The sequence below is a fragment of the Palaemon carinicauda genome, chromosome 15, assembly GCF_036898095.1.
Source record: "Palaemon carinicauda isolate YSFRI2023 chromosome 15, ASM3689809v2, whole genome shotgun sequence".
Taxonomy (NCBI): Eukaryota; Metazoa; Arthropoda; class Malacostraca; order Decapoda; family Palaemonidae; genus Palaemon; species Palaemon carinicauda.
The window spans coordinates 134,981,191-134,996,944 of NC_090739.1; the positions used below are offsets into that span (position 1 = coordinate 134,981,191).

The 15,754-nt window shown below is 39.3% G+C and overlaps 1 protein-coding gene across 1 annotated transcript in view; it reads right to left on the minus strand.

Moving 5' to 3' along the window:
• The window catches only part of Yeti (yeti), a 63,765-nt gene extending 51,154 nt beyond the window's left edge, over positions 1–12,611 (minus strand). The window contains exons 1-2 of the mRNA XM_068388711.1: positions 12,427–12,611; positions 9,242–9,478 (exon numbers count right to left, since the gene is read on the minus strand). Of these exons, the coding sequence (XP_068244812.1) occupies positions 9,242–9,478; positions 12,427–12,484 (295 nt within the window). The 5' untranslated portion in view covers positions 12,485–12,611. The remainder of the gene's footprint in view (positions 1–9,241; positions 9,479–12,426) is intronic.
• Between the last annotated feature and the right edge of the window lie 3,143 nt (positions 12,612–15,754).

Here is a 15,754-nt window from a genome sequence, read left to right on the forward strand (position 1 = left end):
CATACGAGCACAGCTGAGAAAATGTAAACATCGAGTATTGGTTGCGTTGTTAGCAACTTTTTCTTTCGCTAACCTTTCAGTAATTTTAATGCAAGTGTTAATTACAATAATAATAACATACAGTATAGGATATCATATTATTTACTTATTTAAGAATTCTTTTTTTTTTCATTAACCATATCACGTTATAACATACGCAACCCGACTGTTTGCTAGCTTCAAATCTGCTGCGTTATGGTAAAGTCATTACTCGTAGCGGAAAAAACTATTTATGATGGTTTAGGAAATATGTTCCATGCTAATAATATGCGTGCTGTTAAATGAACATGGTTAGTACTGTATATATAGGCCTAGCCTATGTTTATCTACCGGTAGGTAGCCTTATATACGTGTAAGCATAGCTACGATTACCTACCGGTAGGTAGCATAGCCAAGGGTAATGTTCGCGTAGGCCTAGCTTATGTTTACCTACCGGTGGGCCAGAAATTTTTACTTTTTCAAATATATATCTCATGTAATGTTCGACCCTTGCTTTTTTAACTGAAAAATAGACCTTAAAAAATCGAACATTACACGAGTATATACGGTACACATTTAGACCTCTCCAGTTCAGAAGAAAAGCGTCCAGTGCGACTGTTTCCTGGTCTGGTACTGGAGAGCAAAATACCAGAAACCTCTACGTCATTTGTGAGGCGAAGAGGTCTAACGAGTGTTGACCCCAAAATCATCCAAAGGTTGGTGCACACCTCGTGATGTAGGGTCCATTCTGCAGTAAGAACTTGCCTTCTGCTGAGAAGATCCCTTCTGACGTTATTCTCTCTTTCTATGAAGTGAGTAATCAGGGCTCGGTGAATGGCCACTAGATCTTTGATATTTATGTGTCATTTCCTCTGAGACTCTATCCAAGGATCCTTGTCGCAAATCGTAAGTGTCAAACAGGGACGAAATCGACTTCTCTAGTTGAGATAGACCAGACACATGAAGCGCGCCGTGTGCGCGAACTAAACCGTGTGCTGATTGCTACGAGGGATCGTCGACCGTAGCCGGGTGACCACCAGGGGAAAGTCCTTGCGACATTTCCGGAGCGCCTTGAACGCGAACTGAATCGACTATCATCCCAAGAAAAATTAAATTCTGTGAGGGTGTTAGTTGAGATTTGGCCAGGTTACCATCAGACCTAACTGTTGCATTAAGGGCATTAACCTTTGAAGAGCCACCAGACACTTTACTTGTGATTCTGCTCTGAGTGATCAGTAGTTCAGGTACAAAGAAGAAACCTTACTCCCTTTATGTGTACAATGGACTGATGTCCAGAACAGGTTTTCATCCCTCCCGAGTGTTTCGGAACTAGGAAAAGTATGATGTAAAGACCTCTCCAATGAGGTGACCTCTACATTACTATGAATGAAGCTGACAGCATAAGGCTCACTTGTTCTTAAAGAGCTGCTGCCTTGTCCCCTGAGTGGACTGTTGCCAGCTCTAGGGGTATAGACGACATGGGAGGCATAAAACGTCTCACTTTTCTATTCGGTTTGTTGACTTGAGAATCTACGAGCTTGATCTCCAGTCGCAATCCTCCGAGGTCTCTTTTTAAGAACTCCTGCCATGAAAAGGGCGGAAAGTTTGATGGGGACATCCCTCCAGGCCTTAACCAAACAGGCAAACAGATGCATCTGAGTCTTGTTCCTAGGGACTGTGGCTTCTGCGAGAGTTCCGAGAGTCCAGTCCATACGGCTGAAGATTTTTATTGTCTAAAAGTTTACTTCAGCCGATGGTCTATTTCAAAATTGGACCACAAACTACGACTTGCTCATGGTTGACCTGAGTGAGGAAAAGAAAAAGTAGGCCTTCCCTAGAACCTTCTCTTAAACGTCCATTGGTTGAGGGTTGAGAAAACTCTCTTAACCCATCTAGCCAGAACCATTTTTTTTTTTCTTTTTTAGTAGACTGTAATGAATCCTGAGATTCGTCTTCTAATTCGGCTAATGGAACATCGATTCTCTGATTCGAATGAGTAGGGGACAAAACCTCGTTATTGTGACAGTTATTATCTTCCAAAATAATTCATCTTGTCTGGAAGAAATCTCGTGACGGATATCGTCCAGTTGCGAAGAAGTATCACATTTAAGTTCGAGGGAGAGACAGGTTCTAGTGCTTCTAGCATAAGATCATCATGCTGTAAGGGAGCAACAACATCTGTAAACCTATGTGAGGGAAAATCTATGAACGCATGCGTCCAGCATGTTGTATGTCAACAGCGTGAAGCGAGGGAGCGTTAGTTGTGGGTTCAGAAAATCGTGAAGGAGAGATAAAAAACTTGTCTATCCTGTTGCAAGGACAAGTCCCGACCATATGAGTCCATCATGGGTCTCGCTTGAGACTGTTGTATGTTTCTCCGAGAGGTATCAGTCTAATGCATGAGTACCGAATGCCGTGAGTTTTCCGCGAGCGGCAAGGAAACACGTCCAGTCAATCGCAAAGAAGAGACAAATGTTTGTCTACGGTGACATGTGACAAAACTTGACTGTATGCGTCTAGTATATGTCCAGACTGCCGCATGCATCCACTTTGCTGTGAGATTACAGACTGCTGCATGCATCCAGATTGCTGCGTCCGCCGTGGCATGTGTGTCTGCCGTGGTGTCTGTGTCTGCATCTGCCATGAGGGAGAGACCAGACTGCTGCATATCGTCAACTGTCGATACTTCTATGTATCGATTGTTGTGAGAGATCTCCCCCGAGAGACCAGACTGGCGTCTGTGTCTGCCGTGAAGGAGAGACCAGACTGGCGTCTGTGTCTGCCGTGAAGGAAAGACCAGACTGGTGTCTGCAACTGCCGTGAGGAAGAGACCAGACTGCCGCATGTGTCCGTCCTAACGCTTGCCGCAAAGCGAGCTGATCACTGCGAGGGAGCGTTTCGCAGAGAGGTATCGTCAACTGTCGATACTTGTATGTATCGATTGTTGTGAGAGATCTCTCCCGAGAGACCAGACTGGCGTCTGCATCTGCCGTGAGGAAGAGACCAGACTGCTGCATGCGTCCGTCCTAACGCTTGCCGCAAAGCGAGCTGATCACTGCGAGGGAGCGTTTCGCAGAGAGGTATCGTCAACTGTCGATACTTGTATGTATCGATTGTTGTGAGAGATCTCTCCCGAGAGACCAGACTGGCGTCTGCGTCTGCCGTGAAGGAGAGACCAGACTGCCGCATGCGTCCGTCCTAACGCTTGCCGCAAAGCGAGCTGATCACTGCGAGGGAGCGTTTCGCAGAGAGGTATCGTCAACTGTCGATACTTGTATGTATCGATTGTTGTGAGAAATCTCTCCCGAGAGACCAGACTGGCGTCTGCCGTGAAGGAGAGACCAGACTGGCGTCTGCGTCTGCCGTGAAGGAGATACCAGACTGGTGTCTGTGTCTGCCGTGAAGGAAACACCAGACTGGAGTCTGCGACTGCCGTGAGGATGAGACCAGACTGCCGCATGCATCCATCCTCACGCTTGCCGCAACGCAAGCTGATCGCTGGGAGGGAGCAATGCTGAGTATCGGAGAACTATGGTGTCCGATACTATAGGAAAACCGTTTTCTTGGTCTATCGCTGTGTACCCGAGAATCGTAAGCGTCAACAGAGACGAAATACAAGTCTTTAATACTGACAAATCAGATACATAATGAGCGTCGTGTGTTTTAACTGAACTATGTAGTGATCGCTGAGAGGTATCGTCAACTGTCGATACTTCTAGTGCGCGATCTGAATCGAGTTACGTGTATCGATTGTTGAGAGCTGAGCACCTTCTTTATCCGACGGACAATGCGTCTTACGCAATTGTTTCGGTGCTGTCACGTAGTCTTAGTCCGAAAGGAACACCTCCGGTGAACACAGTCACTGCAGGAGGGATCATTAGGAGACACACGTCTCTTGCGTGGTTTAGAACGTAGTGGTTGGCTCCAACCACGTCGCGATTTTTGCGTTCGATGAAGACGCATACATTTTTAACCTCGTTTTTACTATTAAGATGGAGCGATCTGTACATTGTTAACATGATCGTTCGAGGGGACGTTCGTTCGCTATCAAGTTCTGCCATATCCTTTTGCCTTTCGACTTTCCTTCTCCCAGGGGTTGGGGAGCATGGAAGAGGTCCCCGGCTGGGATTATGACGGACACGAACGAACGCACCCTCCACTGCACTGACACTGAATTCTAGCACTTTTAATTATTTCACATTAGATCTTAATAGACCTACCCGTACGAGAGATTATACTCTTTCGTCAAGGGCTAGAAAAAAAATACAATAGAATATATGATTAATATTAGTATTTTCAAAATTGAAATATAAAATAACGATACCAGTAATTGGGAAAACAAAAAACGATTGACAAGAGTATTACTTATCGTTGCTTGACTGCATTGCGTAATATATGTGCCATTGAACACTAGCTCTTTAAACTATTTCACATTAGATCATAATAGATCTGCCAGTTGTGAGAGAATATTCTCTTTAGTCAAGGGCCAGAATGAATATACAATAGGATATATGAATAATAATAGTATTCTCAAAAGCGAAATATTAAATAACGATACAAGTATTGTGAAACAAAAATGATCGTTTAATATCGGACATCTCTCTTAGTCGTACTACGAGCGTAAAATGACTGTACGCTCGAGAAAACTCTAAATCGAAAATTAACTAAGCGAAATATACTAATAGGATAAATATATACTTGAAAATAATATATTTCCTTACATTATAAACATACTTATGCTTAGAAAGCTAATATTCTAAAAATATCTTGCAAGAAAGAAAATAATTCATAAAATGCAAGTTATACTAAACGGATTACGTCACATGACTGTGACTTCATCACCAAGAAGGACTGAATTCCTACAAGGTAATCACATTCCACTCTGCTAAGAGTTACGTTACAAAATAGTAACATCACAATGTTTAATGTAGAAAATGTCTTCCTTCCATTATAACTTTAAGAGTTGTTCGTTAATAAAGTAGGGGGGGAAAAATTTGATCCCTCAATACAAGGAACGAAAACAAATACATACATGCTCCCTGTTAATTACAGTGCGGGAAGAAAGAGCAGCTCGAAAGCTGGTCTAGCCCAACAACCAAAGTTTAACAACAGAAGAGCCATTACTGGGTCTGGACATCTTTGTATGAAATCAAGTTCACTTAAACTGTCAAAGTTGGACCCGCAAAAAAATTATCCTATATAAAATCTTCGATAGTTGAAAGGCAGCGAAAGCTATTAACAATAATCAGACAAAAGGTACTTCACCAAATTGTAGAATAAAGTAATACAGTGAACCCTCGTTTATCGCGGTAGATAGGTTCCAGACCCGGCCGCGATAGGTGAAAATCCGCGAAGTAGTGACACCATATTTACCTATTTATTTAACATGTATATTCAGACTTTTAAAACCTTCCCTTGTACTGTACGTAGTACTGTTAACAAACTACCCTTTAATGTACAGAACACTCAATGCATGTACTAACGTACCCTAAACTAAAACAGGCACAAATATTAAGGGCGACTTTATATCATGCGTTTCCTAAACACGCCAAAAAGCACGATAAAAAATGGCAACCAATGTTTTGTTTACGTTTATCTCTGATCATAATGAAGAAACAAATGCATTTAGTGTACACATCTGTGTATAGGTTAGTTTTTGCATCGATTATATTGATTATTCAGTACAGTATGTTGATTTGGTTATTACTAATGTTTTACTTAATTTTTCTTAGGACTTCCAAATGAAATGTTTTTCTTTATGACGCCGCCTGAAACGACGGCGTCATAAAGTACGCTCAGTAAACAAACTAAGGAATTTAACGTGCATGATGAAAGTGATAAATAATGATATTACAGTAAAAGCTTTAATAAAATGTTATTACAAATATTATTTACCGTATCTATATAAAATCATACATACGTAGCAAAGCAGGAAAACAATCTACGAGAGAGAGAGAGAGAGAGAGAGAGAGAGAGAGAGAGAGAGAGAGAGAGAGAGAGAGATAGAGAGAGAGAGAGAGAGAGAGAGTGTTGTTTTACATACGTAAATGTAAATTTTAAACAAAAAAAAAAATAGCCCCATTTCATATAAAATAGATTACAAATATTTTACTTTATCATATTACAGTAGTCTGTATAATACTGTAAAGTTCAGTACAGTATGTTGTTGTTAAAGTCGTGGCGATGAAATTCTCACGAAACAAAAACACGCCATTTGAGTACAACAGCTGATTCTCTCTCTCTCTCTCTCTCTCTCTCTCTCTCTCTCTCTCTCTCTCTCTCTCTCTCTCTCTCTCTCTCTCTCTCTCTCTCTCTCTTTCTCTCTCTTCGTGTTATACAATACTTACATTTAGATGAAGAAACTAAAATTAGTTTTCTTAGTGTCAATTAAATACGAAACGAAATAATTAGGCCGAGTCTACATCCATTTCAATCATAGCTAAAAATACGGCATCCGATTTCATCAGCAAACCACTATTTTTTGGGAAATATCATTTTATTCTAGAAAATTGCCACTCTTTAAATAGTTAATTGCACATTAAGAAAGCGTGTACTTTTGTTTTTAAATTTCGGGTTTGTTTTAAAAATCGATTATTGTTGACTTCTTTTTTTTTTTACTTTTGGCTGTGATTAGATCAGCTGTCATCTAGCTGCCGCTCTTGAGTGTGTACGAATACACTAACAAAGTATCATTTATACCATTTCTTAACTTATTCAAACCGTCTACAGTATACAGTTGATATTACATAAGCACCAATGTGTTATAACCTATCAAATTTTTTTGTTTATTACATTTAAACCCCCCTCTATCTCTCTCTCTCTCTCTCTCTCTCTCTCTCTCTCTCTCTCTCTCTCTCTCTCTCTCTCTCTCTCTCTGTGGGCTACTTTTCACTACCTCCCATTCCTTACCTCTCTCTATCTCTCTAACAAATGATATCTTTGTTGCTCCTCAAAGTTTCATTTATATTGAAAATCAATCACGATTCAATTTTCCTTACTTTCTCCAATCTCGCACCATCGGTCACATCGCGGTATTTTCGATATTTCTGGAAAATCCGCGATATATGTATATACATGGGTTATGAAAAAAATCCGCGAAGTGGTGAATCCGCGATGGTCGAACCGCGAAGTAGCGAGGGTTCACTGTATATCCACGAAAAGAATTCCCGAGGTGTTGACACGATCATCGACAGAGAATTTCTGAAGATGTTGGGAATGGTTCTAATAACCTACGAGTGATGGCGCTCATGTATGACCACCTACTGTCATGGCGGCGATCGCCACGAATTTTGAATTTCTGTCGTGCCGCATCGAAACGCGGGATTTAAGCTATATATATATGTGACTACCAGGGAAGTTACATATTTAAAATTAAATATTTTAAGAACAGTAACAACAATAAAATCAATATTTCCTATATAAACTATAAAAACTTTAACAAAACAAGAGGAAGAGAAATAAGATAGAATAGTGTGCCAGAGTGTACCCTCAAGCAAGAGAACTCTAACCCAAGACAGTGGAAGACCATGGTACAGAGGCTATGACACTACACAAGACTACAGATAAAGGGTTTGATTTTGGAGTGTCCTTCTCCTAGAAGAGCTGCTTACCATAACTAAAGAGTCTCATCTACGCTTACCAAGAAGAAAGTGGCAACTGAACAATTACACTGCAGTAGTTAACCCCTTGGGTGAAGAAGAATTGTTTGGTAATCTCAGTGTTGTCAGGTGTATAAGGACAGAGGAGAATATGTAAAGAATAGGCCAGACTATTCAGTGTATGTGTAGGCAAAAGGAAAATGAACCGTAACCAGAAAGAAGGATCCAATGTATTTTTTCGGCAAAGCTGGAAGGTAACCAATGAAACTTTTGGTGCGAGGTGGTAACCCTAACCAGACGCTGGGTAGGAGGTGGCCACGGGTACTAGCTGTCTATAAGAAATTTTAAGCATATTGAAAATTAAGAGTACATTTTGTATTACAAACTAATATACTGTACCTGGTTTTCATTTTGCTAATCAAGTAAAATTACTGTTGATGCAACAATAACACTAAGCATTGGCAACTCCTGGGATTAAACATGGTAAATCCCTTTCTCTCAGCATGCTGTTTAAAAGTTCTTCTTCAGAATATGCATGATCCAGAAAGAGAACTAGAAGGACACTCGGTAGAGTGCATGCCTTCGCTATATCAAGCAGTCTTCTTATGCACTCAACACCAAGGACTTATCACCATACATTGCTATCCATTATTATTATTATTATTATTATTACTACTACAAGCTAGGCTACGCTACAATCCTAGTTGGAAAAGCAGGATGCTATAAGCCCAAGGGCTCCGAAAAAAATAGCCCAGTGAGGAAAGGAAACAAGGATATAAATCAACTATAAAAGAATAATAAACAAATTAAATATTTCCAGAACAGTAACAACATTAAATTAAATCCTTCACATATAAACTATAAAAACTTCAAAAATCCAATGAAGAGAAACAAGATAGAACAGCATTCCCGAATGTATCCCCACCAAGAGAACTCTAATCCAAGGCAGTGGAAGGCCATGGTACAGAGGCTATGGCACTACTAAAAGACTAAAGAACAATGGTTTAATTTTAGTGTCCTTCTCCTAGAAGAACTGCTTCTTCTTCTTTGTCTCCATCTTTTCCCACTTTTATGTGGGGTCGATGTTACTGGCCAGCATTCTCCATCTACCTCTGTCCCACACTTCATCACCAGTTAATCTCTTTTTGAAGGTCATCCTTGATACAGTCCATCCACCTTCGCTTTGGTCTCCCTCTCCTTGTCGTTCCCTGTACCTCCATTTCCATCACTCTCCTCCCAATATACTGTTCATCTCTTCTCATGACATGACCATACCTACTCAGTTTTCTTGGATCTTATCAAGGATGACCTTCAATCAAAGGGATTACCATAGCTAAATAGTCTCTCTTCTAGTAACCCATTTTAAGGCATTTGAATAACTATAATTGTTGCAGTACCAAATCCCTGACCTGTCCATAACCCCAGAGGCCATAACTTCACCTGCTCCAACACGTGCAAGTACCAAACTTGGGTCATTAAAAAGCTAATAGACATTTGTTCCCTTCTACCACCACAATAAATAAAATGTTTCTAGGCTTTAATATGTAATTGCAACTGATCACCATATACCTACCAACTTTTACCAAATGTACCACTACAATAATTCATACTGTGAATTGCCTTACCTGCCCAAATATTATCTTCTTTAGCTTTATCAACTTCTTTAGTTTTATCATCTTCTTTACTATCAGCTTTGATCGACTGTGTTTCATCCGCTTCTTCTAGCTCTGCCAATAAAGGGTTTTTCTTCTTCTTGGTAACTTTCTTTTTACGAACTTTACTCGACTGTGACTCGTCGTTCACAATAAAGTCTTCAGGTTCATCATTTTCACTTCCAAGGTCATCATGGTCGCTTTCAGCACCTGGAAAAAAAACAAAACACTGAATGACCTGATCACATTACCCTTTTGAAGCCCATTGGATATAGCCTGTGTTCATGGATTTTGACTTTCTTAAGCTCCAGATGAAGTATTTCATAAGTAATTTTCAATACAGTAGAAAGTCAAGGATAAAATACACCAGAACTTAAACAAATTGGTGATCAATTGATATTTCTAAAAAAAATTTTGCCCTGGACACAGAACAGGATTATTATTATCATTATTACTTACTAAGCTACAACCCTAGTTGGAAAAGCAGGATGCTATAAGCCCAGGGGCCACAACAGGGAAAATAGCCCTGTGAGGAAAGGAAACAAGGAAAAATAAAATATTTTAAGGATCAAGCGATGTGAAAGAATCAGTAAGGCTGGGATGCGCACAGCCATCGTTGTTGACACATCCTAAGCAAAGGTTTTAGCATACAAGTGACCCCAGTTTACCTGTATCCCTGCTCTTATGCAAACTAGCAAGACTACATATTTTTAATATAATTTATGTTTTACTTGGATATAAATTTACAAACCAGAGGCATTAAATTGAGGTTATCTCTGACTCAGCCTGTTATGATCAGTTGAAGAATTATCGGGGGTCTGGCAATCTAGTGTGGTTGCATCACTGACCTTCTACACAGACTGGTGCATTGATGTATGTGGCTGATCACCCGCTCTATCTCTGGTCGGGACTTGCCGGGTGAATGAGGTGGGTAATATAACCAAAATGACTCAAGTTTGTATGGCTAGGAAAAATAAAAACTATATTAAAAATTTGTAGCATATTCCCAAGCAGATACAAACCTTCGTCATTTAATTGGGGAGTCTTTCATAGGAGGGAGGAAGTCCCCAAAGTGAATCGTGACCAGTCCTGATAAGGAAAAAGGAACATGACATTCTATCCTCTTGTGGCTCATGAATAGTAAAATGTGTCACTGCCCCATGAGAAATGTTTTAATCGTGTAGATCAGCCAAAAGTATATGACTGATGGAATTGTTAATTACATTATCAACCGTAATGGTGTGCTTATCTGCATGAGTGTCCAATCAGTGAAGATACTCCCACGAAAGGGAGAATAGGAAAAGAGAAATAGATCAGGCATTCAACGCTTAACCCAAAAGGATAGATGTAACTGATAATGTGACCCAAAGCACAAAGCTAGATGTTCTGTATGGGCAGGAGTCTTTATACCAACTGTTGGGCGGCCACAACAGGGCCTAAAGAATGTGTCAAAAGACCAAATTAGCCAAGGCATCAACGTACTCTCCCGGATACTGTATCAATAACTACGCTAAATACATTAAGCCTTAACGTAGCGCAATTAAATGATTATGAATTAATTGATAGTACACATAAAAGTTAACTACAGAGGGAATGCATTCCCTATTTTCCTCTGATTAAATGCTGTATACTGAATTTTTAAATAGACTGAACTTCACTTTTGGAGATGTCTTCTTGCAACAGTAGTTATGATGGTCCTGAAGCGGAATGAAAAAAAATGGCTGCTGTAGAACAATATCCTGGAAATAGTGCATAATATTTCGAAGTTCTTAATTGGTAAAAAAAAAAAAAAAAAAAAAACATCATGCAAAAAACAGAAGTGCTGGGGAAATATTATGCATACAACGCATGCATGGCATGACCACACCATCAGGAGCCTTTGCAAAATGACACACATACATAGAACACCACCTAACCTAACCTACAAGTCATGTCCCTACCTATTTAGCTGACGGGAGGCCTAATGGCTTGCTGCGAGACCCCTTAGATTGCTATATTTTTAGCAATAGGGTTGAAAATAAGGGACTTAGAGCAAGACCATCACCATACATACATCCCACCATCATATTTTCAAAAGTAAACACTGGACTTAGATATTGAAATGATGTTATTTTAATCAATCACTACATAGGTTATTATGCTCCAGACCCCATTAACCATACAAAGAATAATGACAAACTAGCCAGCACTCATCCATTTCTTACAGTGAATTTCAGTTTCACTTGAAATTACTGTATCATATAATTTTTTTGGAGCCTTTGTATATTGGCGGCCAGTTCCTCCCACGTGCATAAAAAATGAACACCAACTAACCTAAACAGTACTTCCCCCTAACCTAACCTACAAGGCATGTCCTTACCTACTTACCTAATGGGGGGGCTAATGCCCCCTGAGACACCCCCACACTGCCTATTCTTAGTCAGCCGACATCATAACTACAGGTGGCCGCTATCATGCATACACCTCAAATGTTTAATTGTGAGAGCAACGAACCCCAGCAGAGCGAAGACCAATAAGTGAATAATCAACATTAATTCAAAAAGAAAATACGGTTTTATTATAGTTACGAACGGAAGAAGGTTCCTTCCTAGGTTACATTGCCCTGTAAAACACTAAAATAAAACCTTTTGTCGTTTTCTATGCGAGCAGCATTATTAGTGACCCAACGATCTAAACATTCCTATTATGTTTTATTAGAAAATGTTTCCCTGACTGGTTTGACGGTCTGAACGATCCCCCGGTCTCAGAATTCTCCTTGCCATTGTATAATGGTTCTTTTCCGCCATTAGCTCGCTTCGCTCACATGGAAATAAAACATCAAGCTCATATGTACTGGCAAGCGGTAATGTTGAGCTGCGCACGCTAACATTACCAACGTTAAATATAAGCTTACCAAGACATACAAGCTTGATTTTTTATTTTCATGCGAGCGAAGCGAGCTAATGGCGGAAAAAAACCATTATACAATGGTAAGGAGAATTCTAGGACCAGGGGATCGTTCAGACCGTCACACCGGAACTATAATAAAGTCCTAGTGTTCTATGTAACACTAGGCTACAGTAACTGTGATGTAACACAAATCAATAAAAATTGTTAGCAATTACCTTTAGGGATCTAATACGGTAGACTACCCTACGCTAAATTTGATCTGTCCTTACCATCGGGTACAAAATCTTCATCACTAGTGTCAGACTCGTAATCATCGTCTTGAAGCATGGTGTTCAAAACTACAGTAAGATGTAAATAACTTTAAATTAATTAAAACTAGTTTTTCCTATTCTTGGTAGATAACTTAATAGTTGTGGCGTCTAGTTTCTTCCTGTAAACACAATAGTGCATTGTGTTTGGTACCTCGAGTCGTAACCTATGTAACGCCTCCTCTGTGTTGTTTCTTCTCCTTGTTATGATAAAAATAAATACATTATGACTGAAAATTATAATAGATACAAAGAGAAGAGTGTAAAATGTATTTTCTTTAAACAATAAAGGAGATTTAATCCTCTATTATTTTGCCAAAAGTATAAGATTAATTAATTGATCTACAACCCCAAGACTTAAAGAAAATAGTAGGATCATTTATATTTCATCATCATCTCCTTCTACGCCTATTGACACAATGGGCCTCAGTTAGATGTTCATATTTATTAACATTGGTTTGCTTTCAATCATTGCTCTTGCGTTTACTCATAGAGTAGTGAAACTTTCTCAGGTAATTGTTATGTAGAGTCGTGAAAGTGATTCAATTTTGAAAGTCAAAGGTCAACAGAATTAACCCTAACCCCAAGTTCGCACATAGTAGTCACAGAGTTCACATACATCTACAGTCTAAATCAATGCTAGAAAATGCAAGCTGGTTTCGAGAGATAAGCTGCTGTGACGGAGTTCTGCACTTTCAGTGTTTTATACCTCTCCCAGCGAAGTTGGGAGGTGGTTATGTTTTAGCCTGTTTGTTTGTGAATCACCTCTTGGCCCCAATTTTACTCATAATAGTGAAACTTTCAGGGATTAATTATTATATTGAGGCGTGGAAATGATTCAATGTTAAGAGTCCTAGGTCAAAGGTTAAGGTTAAGCAAAAGGTTGACAACTTATCTCAGAGTGCTTTTGTCATTGTATGAAGTTTTCGTTTAAATCAAACTTTTTCTTTCACTCGTCCAATCTTCCCGTGCAATACATTTCGTGTCGTGTTGAAGATTTCTCATTTAAGAGAAATTAATACCACTTTAATTACAGGACAGTGTAGTAACATTCACTTCCATATTGCATTACAATTTCTTCACTATGGGGTATCTCTCATGACACTATTCTTGCAATCTATCAGATACACACACACACACACACACACACACACACACACATATATATATATATATATATATATATATATATATATATATATATATATATATATATATATATATATATATATATATATATATATATACATACAGTATATACATATATATACATATATACACATATATGTTGTACTTGTTGAATAATATTAGCCAACATATAATAGTACAGCAACCCCATAGTTACCTCCACCAATGAAGTTGGGAGAGTTTTACATTTTCACCTGTTTGTTTGTGAACAACTTCCTGGCAACAATGTTTAGACGTGGAAGTTATCAAATTTTGAAAGTCCTAGGTCAAAGGTCAAGGTCGACCGAAAAATATGCTTATGGTCTAACTTGACTCTCGAAAAGGCGAGCTGGTTTCGAGAAATAAGCCACGGAGATCTGCACCCTCAAAGTGCTTGTCTAGTTTATCGATATGCCCATTCTGTTACACTCTTTGGGAAGGTTTCCACTTGATCCACTCTTTCAATATCATTATTACTAGCTAAGCTACAACTCTAGTTGGAAAAGCGGAATGCTATAAGCCTAAGGGTTCCAACAGGGAAAAATAGCCCAGTGGGATAAGGAAATAAATGAATAAATAAACTAAGAAAAGTACTGAACAATTTTAAATATTCTAATAACAGTAACAACATTAAATTAGATCTTACATGTATATTATATCAAGTTAAAAACTAAGAATAGTATGAGAAAGAAATGAGAAAGTGTGCCCGAGTGTACCCTCAAGCAAGAGAACACACCAAAATAGTGGAAATCCATGGTAGACAGGCTATAGCACTACCCAAGACTAGAGAACAATGGTTTGATTTTGGAGTGTTCTCCTAGAAGAGCTGCTTACCATACATAGTTAAAGTCTCTCTCCTATCCTTACCTAGAGAAAAGTAGCCACTGAACAGTTACAGTGCAGTAGTTAACCCCTTTAGTGAAGAAGAATTGTTTTGTAACCTCAGTTTTGTCAGATGTATGAGGGTAGAGGAGAATGTGGGAATAATAGGCCAGACTATTCAGTGTAGGTGTAGGCAAAGGAAAAATGAGCCATAACCAAAGGGGGGGGGGGTTGTCTAATGTACTACTGTTGGGGTAGGGTCAACTCGGACCATTTCCAACTCGGACCATTTTGAAATACCAACTCGGACCATTATCTCGACCATCTCGGACCGTCAAAAACTTTGGAAATGCCAAGTCGGACCATCATGTAAACCAACTCGGACCATCGAGCAAACACGCAATCTAAAGTTTACAGGATAATTGCATAATTACCACCAAAAGCTGTAACAACCAAATTTATGAAAACAAAAGGAATTTGTCCTCTTTTAAAAGATGGGGAATTAAAGATTAAAACGGACTATATCCTTTTGAGAGAGAGAGAGAGAGAGAGAGAGAGAGAGAGAGAGAGAGAGAGAGAGAGAGAGAGAGAGAGAGAGAGAGAGAGAGAGAGAGAGAGAGCTTGTTTCTCAACGCATTATCTCTCTCTCTCCCTCTCTCTCTGTGTTTGTCTCAAGCTTGTTTTACAGGATAATTGCATAATTACCACCAAAAGCTGTAACAACCAAAATAAACAGAGTATGCCTAACCAAAATAAACAGTATGCCTAACAGCCAAACTAGGCAACACTGCTGACTGTATCACTGACCATCCACCTGATGAAGCGTTGGTGGATAATCTTATCAACGAGGACTCTGTAAATAATGGTGAATGTTTAATCGAGGATCAGGCACAAGCATTGGTAGAATGTATTACTTATGAAAAAGTGTGTGCGTCATCACAAAGAGGAAAACAGAAACTTGTAGACAGTCAGGGTTATTCATATACATTCAAAAGAGAAACAACAGTTGGTGTTCATTGGCGTTGCGCAGTTAGGAATAAAAATGTTAAGTGTGGAATGATAATAAAGGAAGTGAATAATTCGTTTATCAGAGGGCCCAGTGAACATTCCCATCCACCGGAAACATGCCCTGCTACCACAAGTAAGGTTTCAAAATTAATTAAAGATAAAGCAATGGAGGATGTGTTTCGGCCCGCATTAGAAATCGTGGAGGAAGTAATCCTTGAAAACGTAGATCCAACAATGCCTACTGCTTCACTACCTGCCCCCATAAATCTCGCTCGTCAAGCAAACAGGAAGC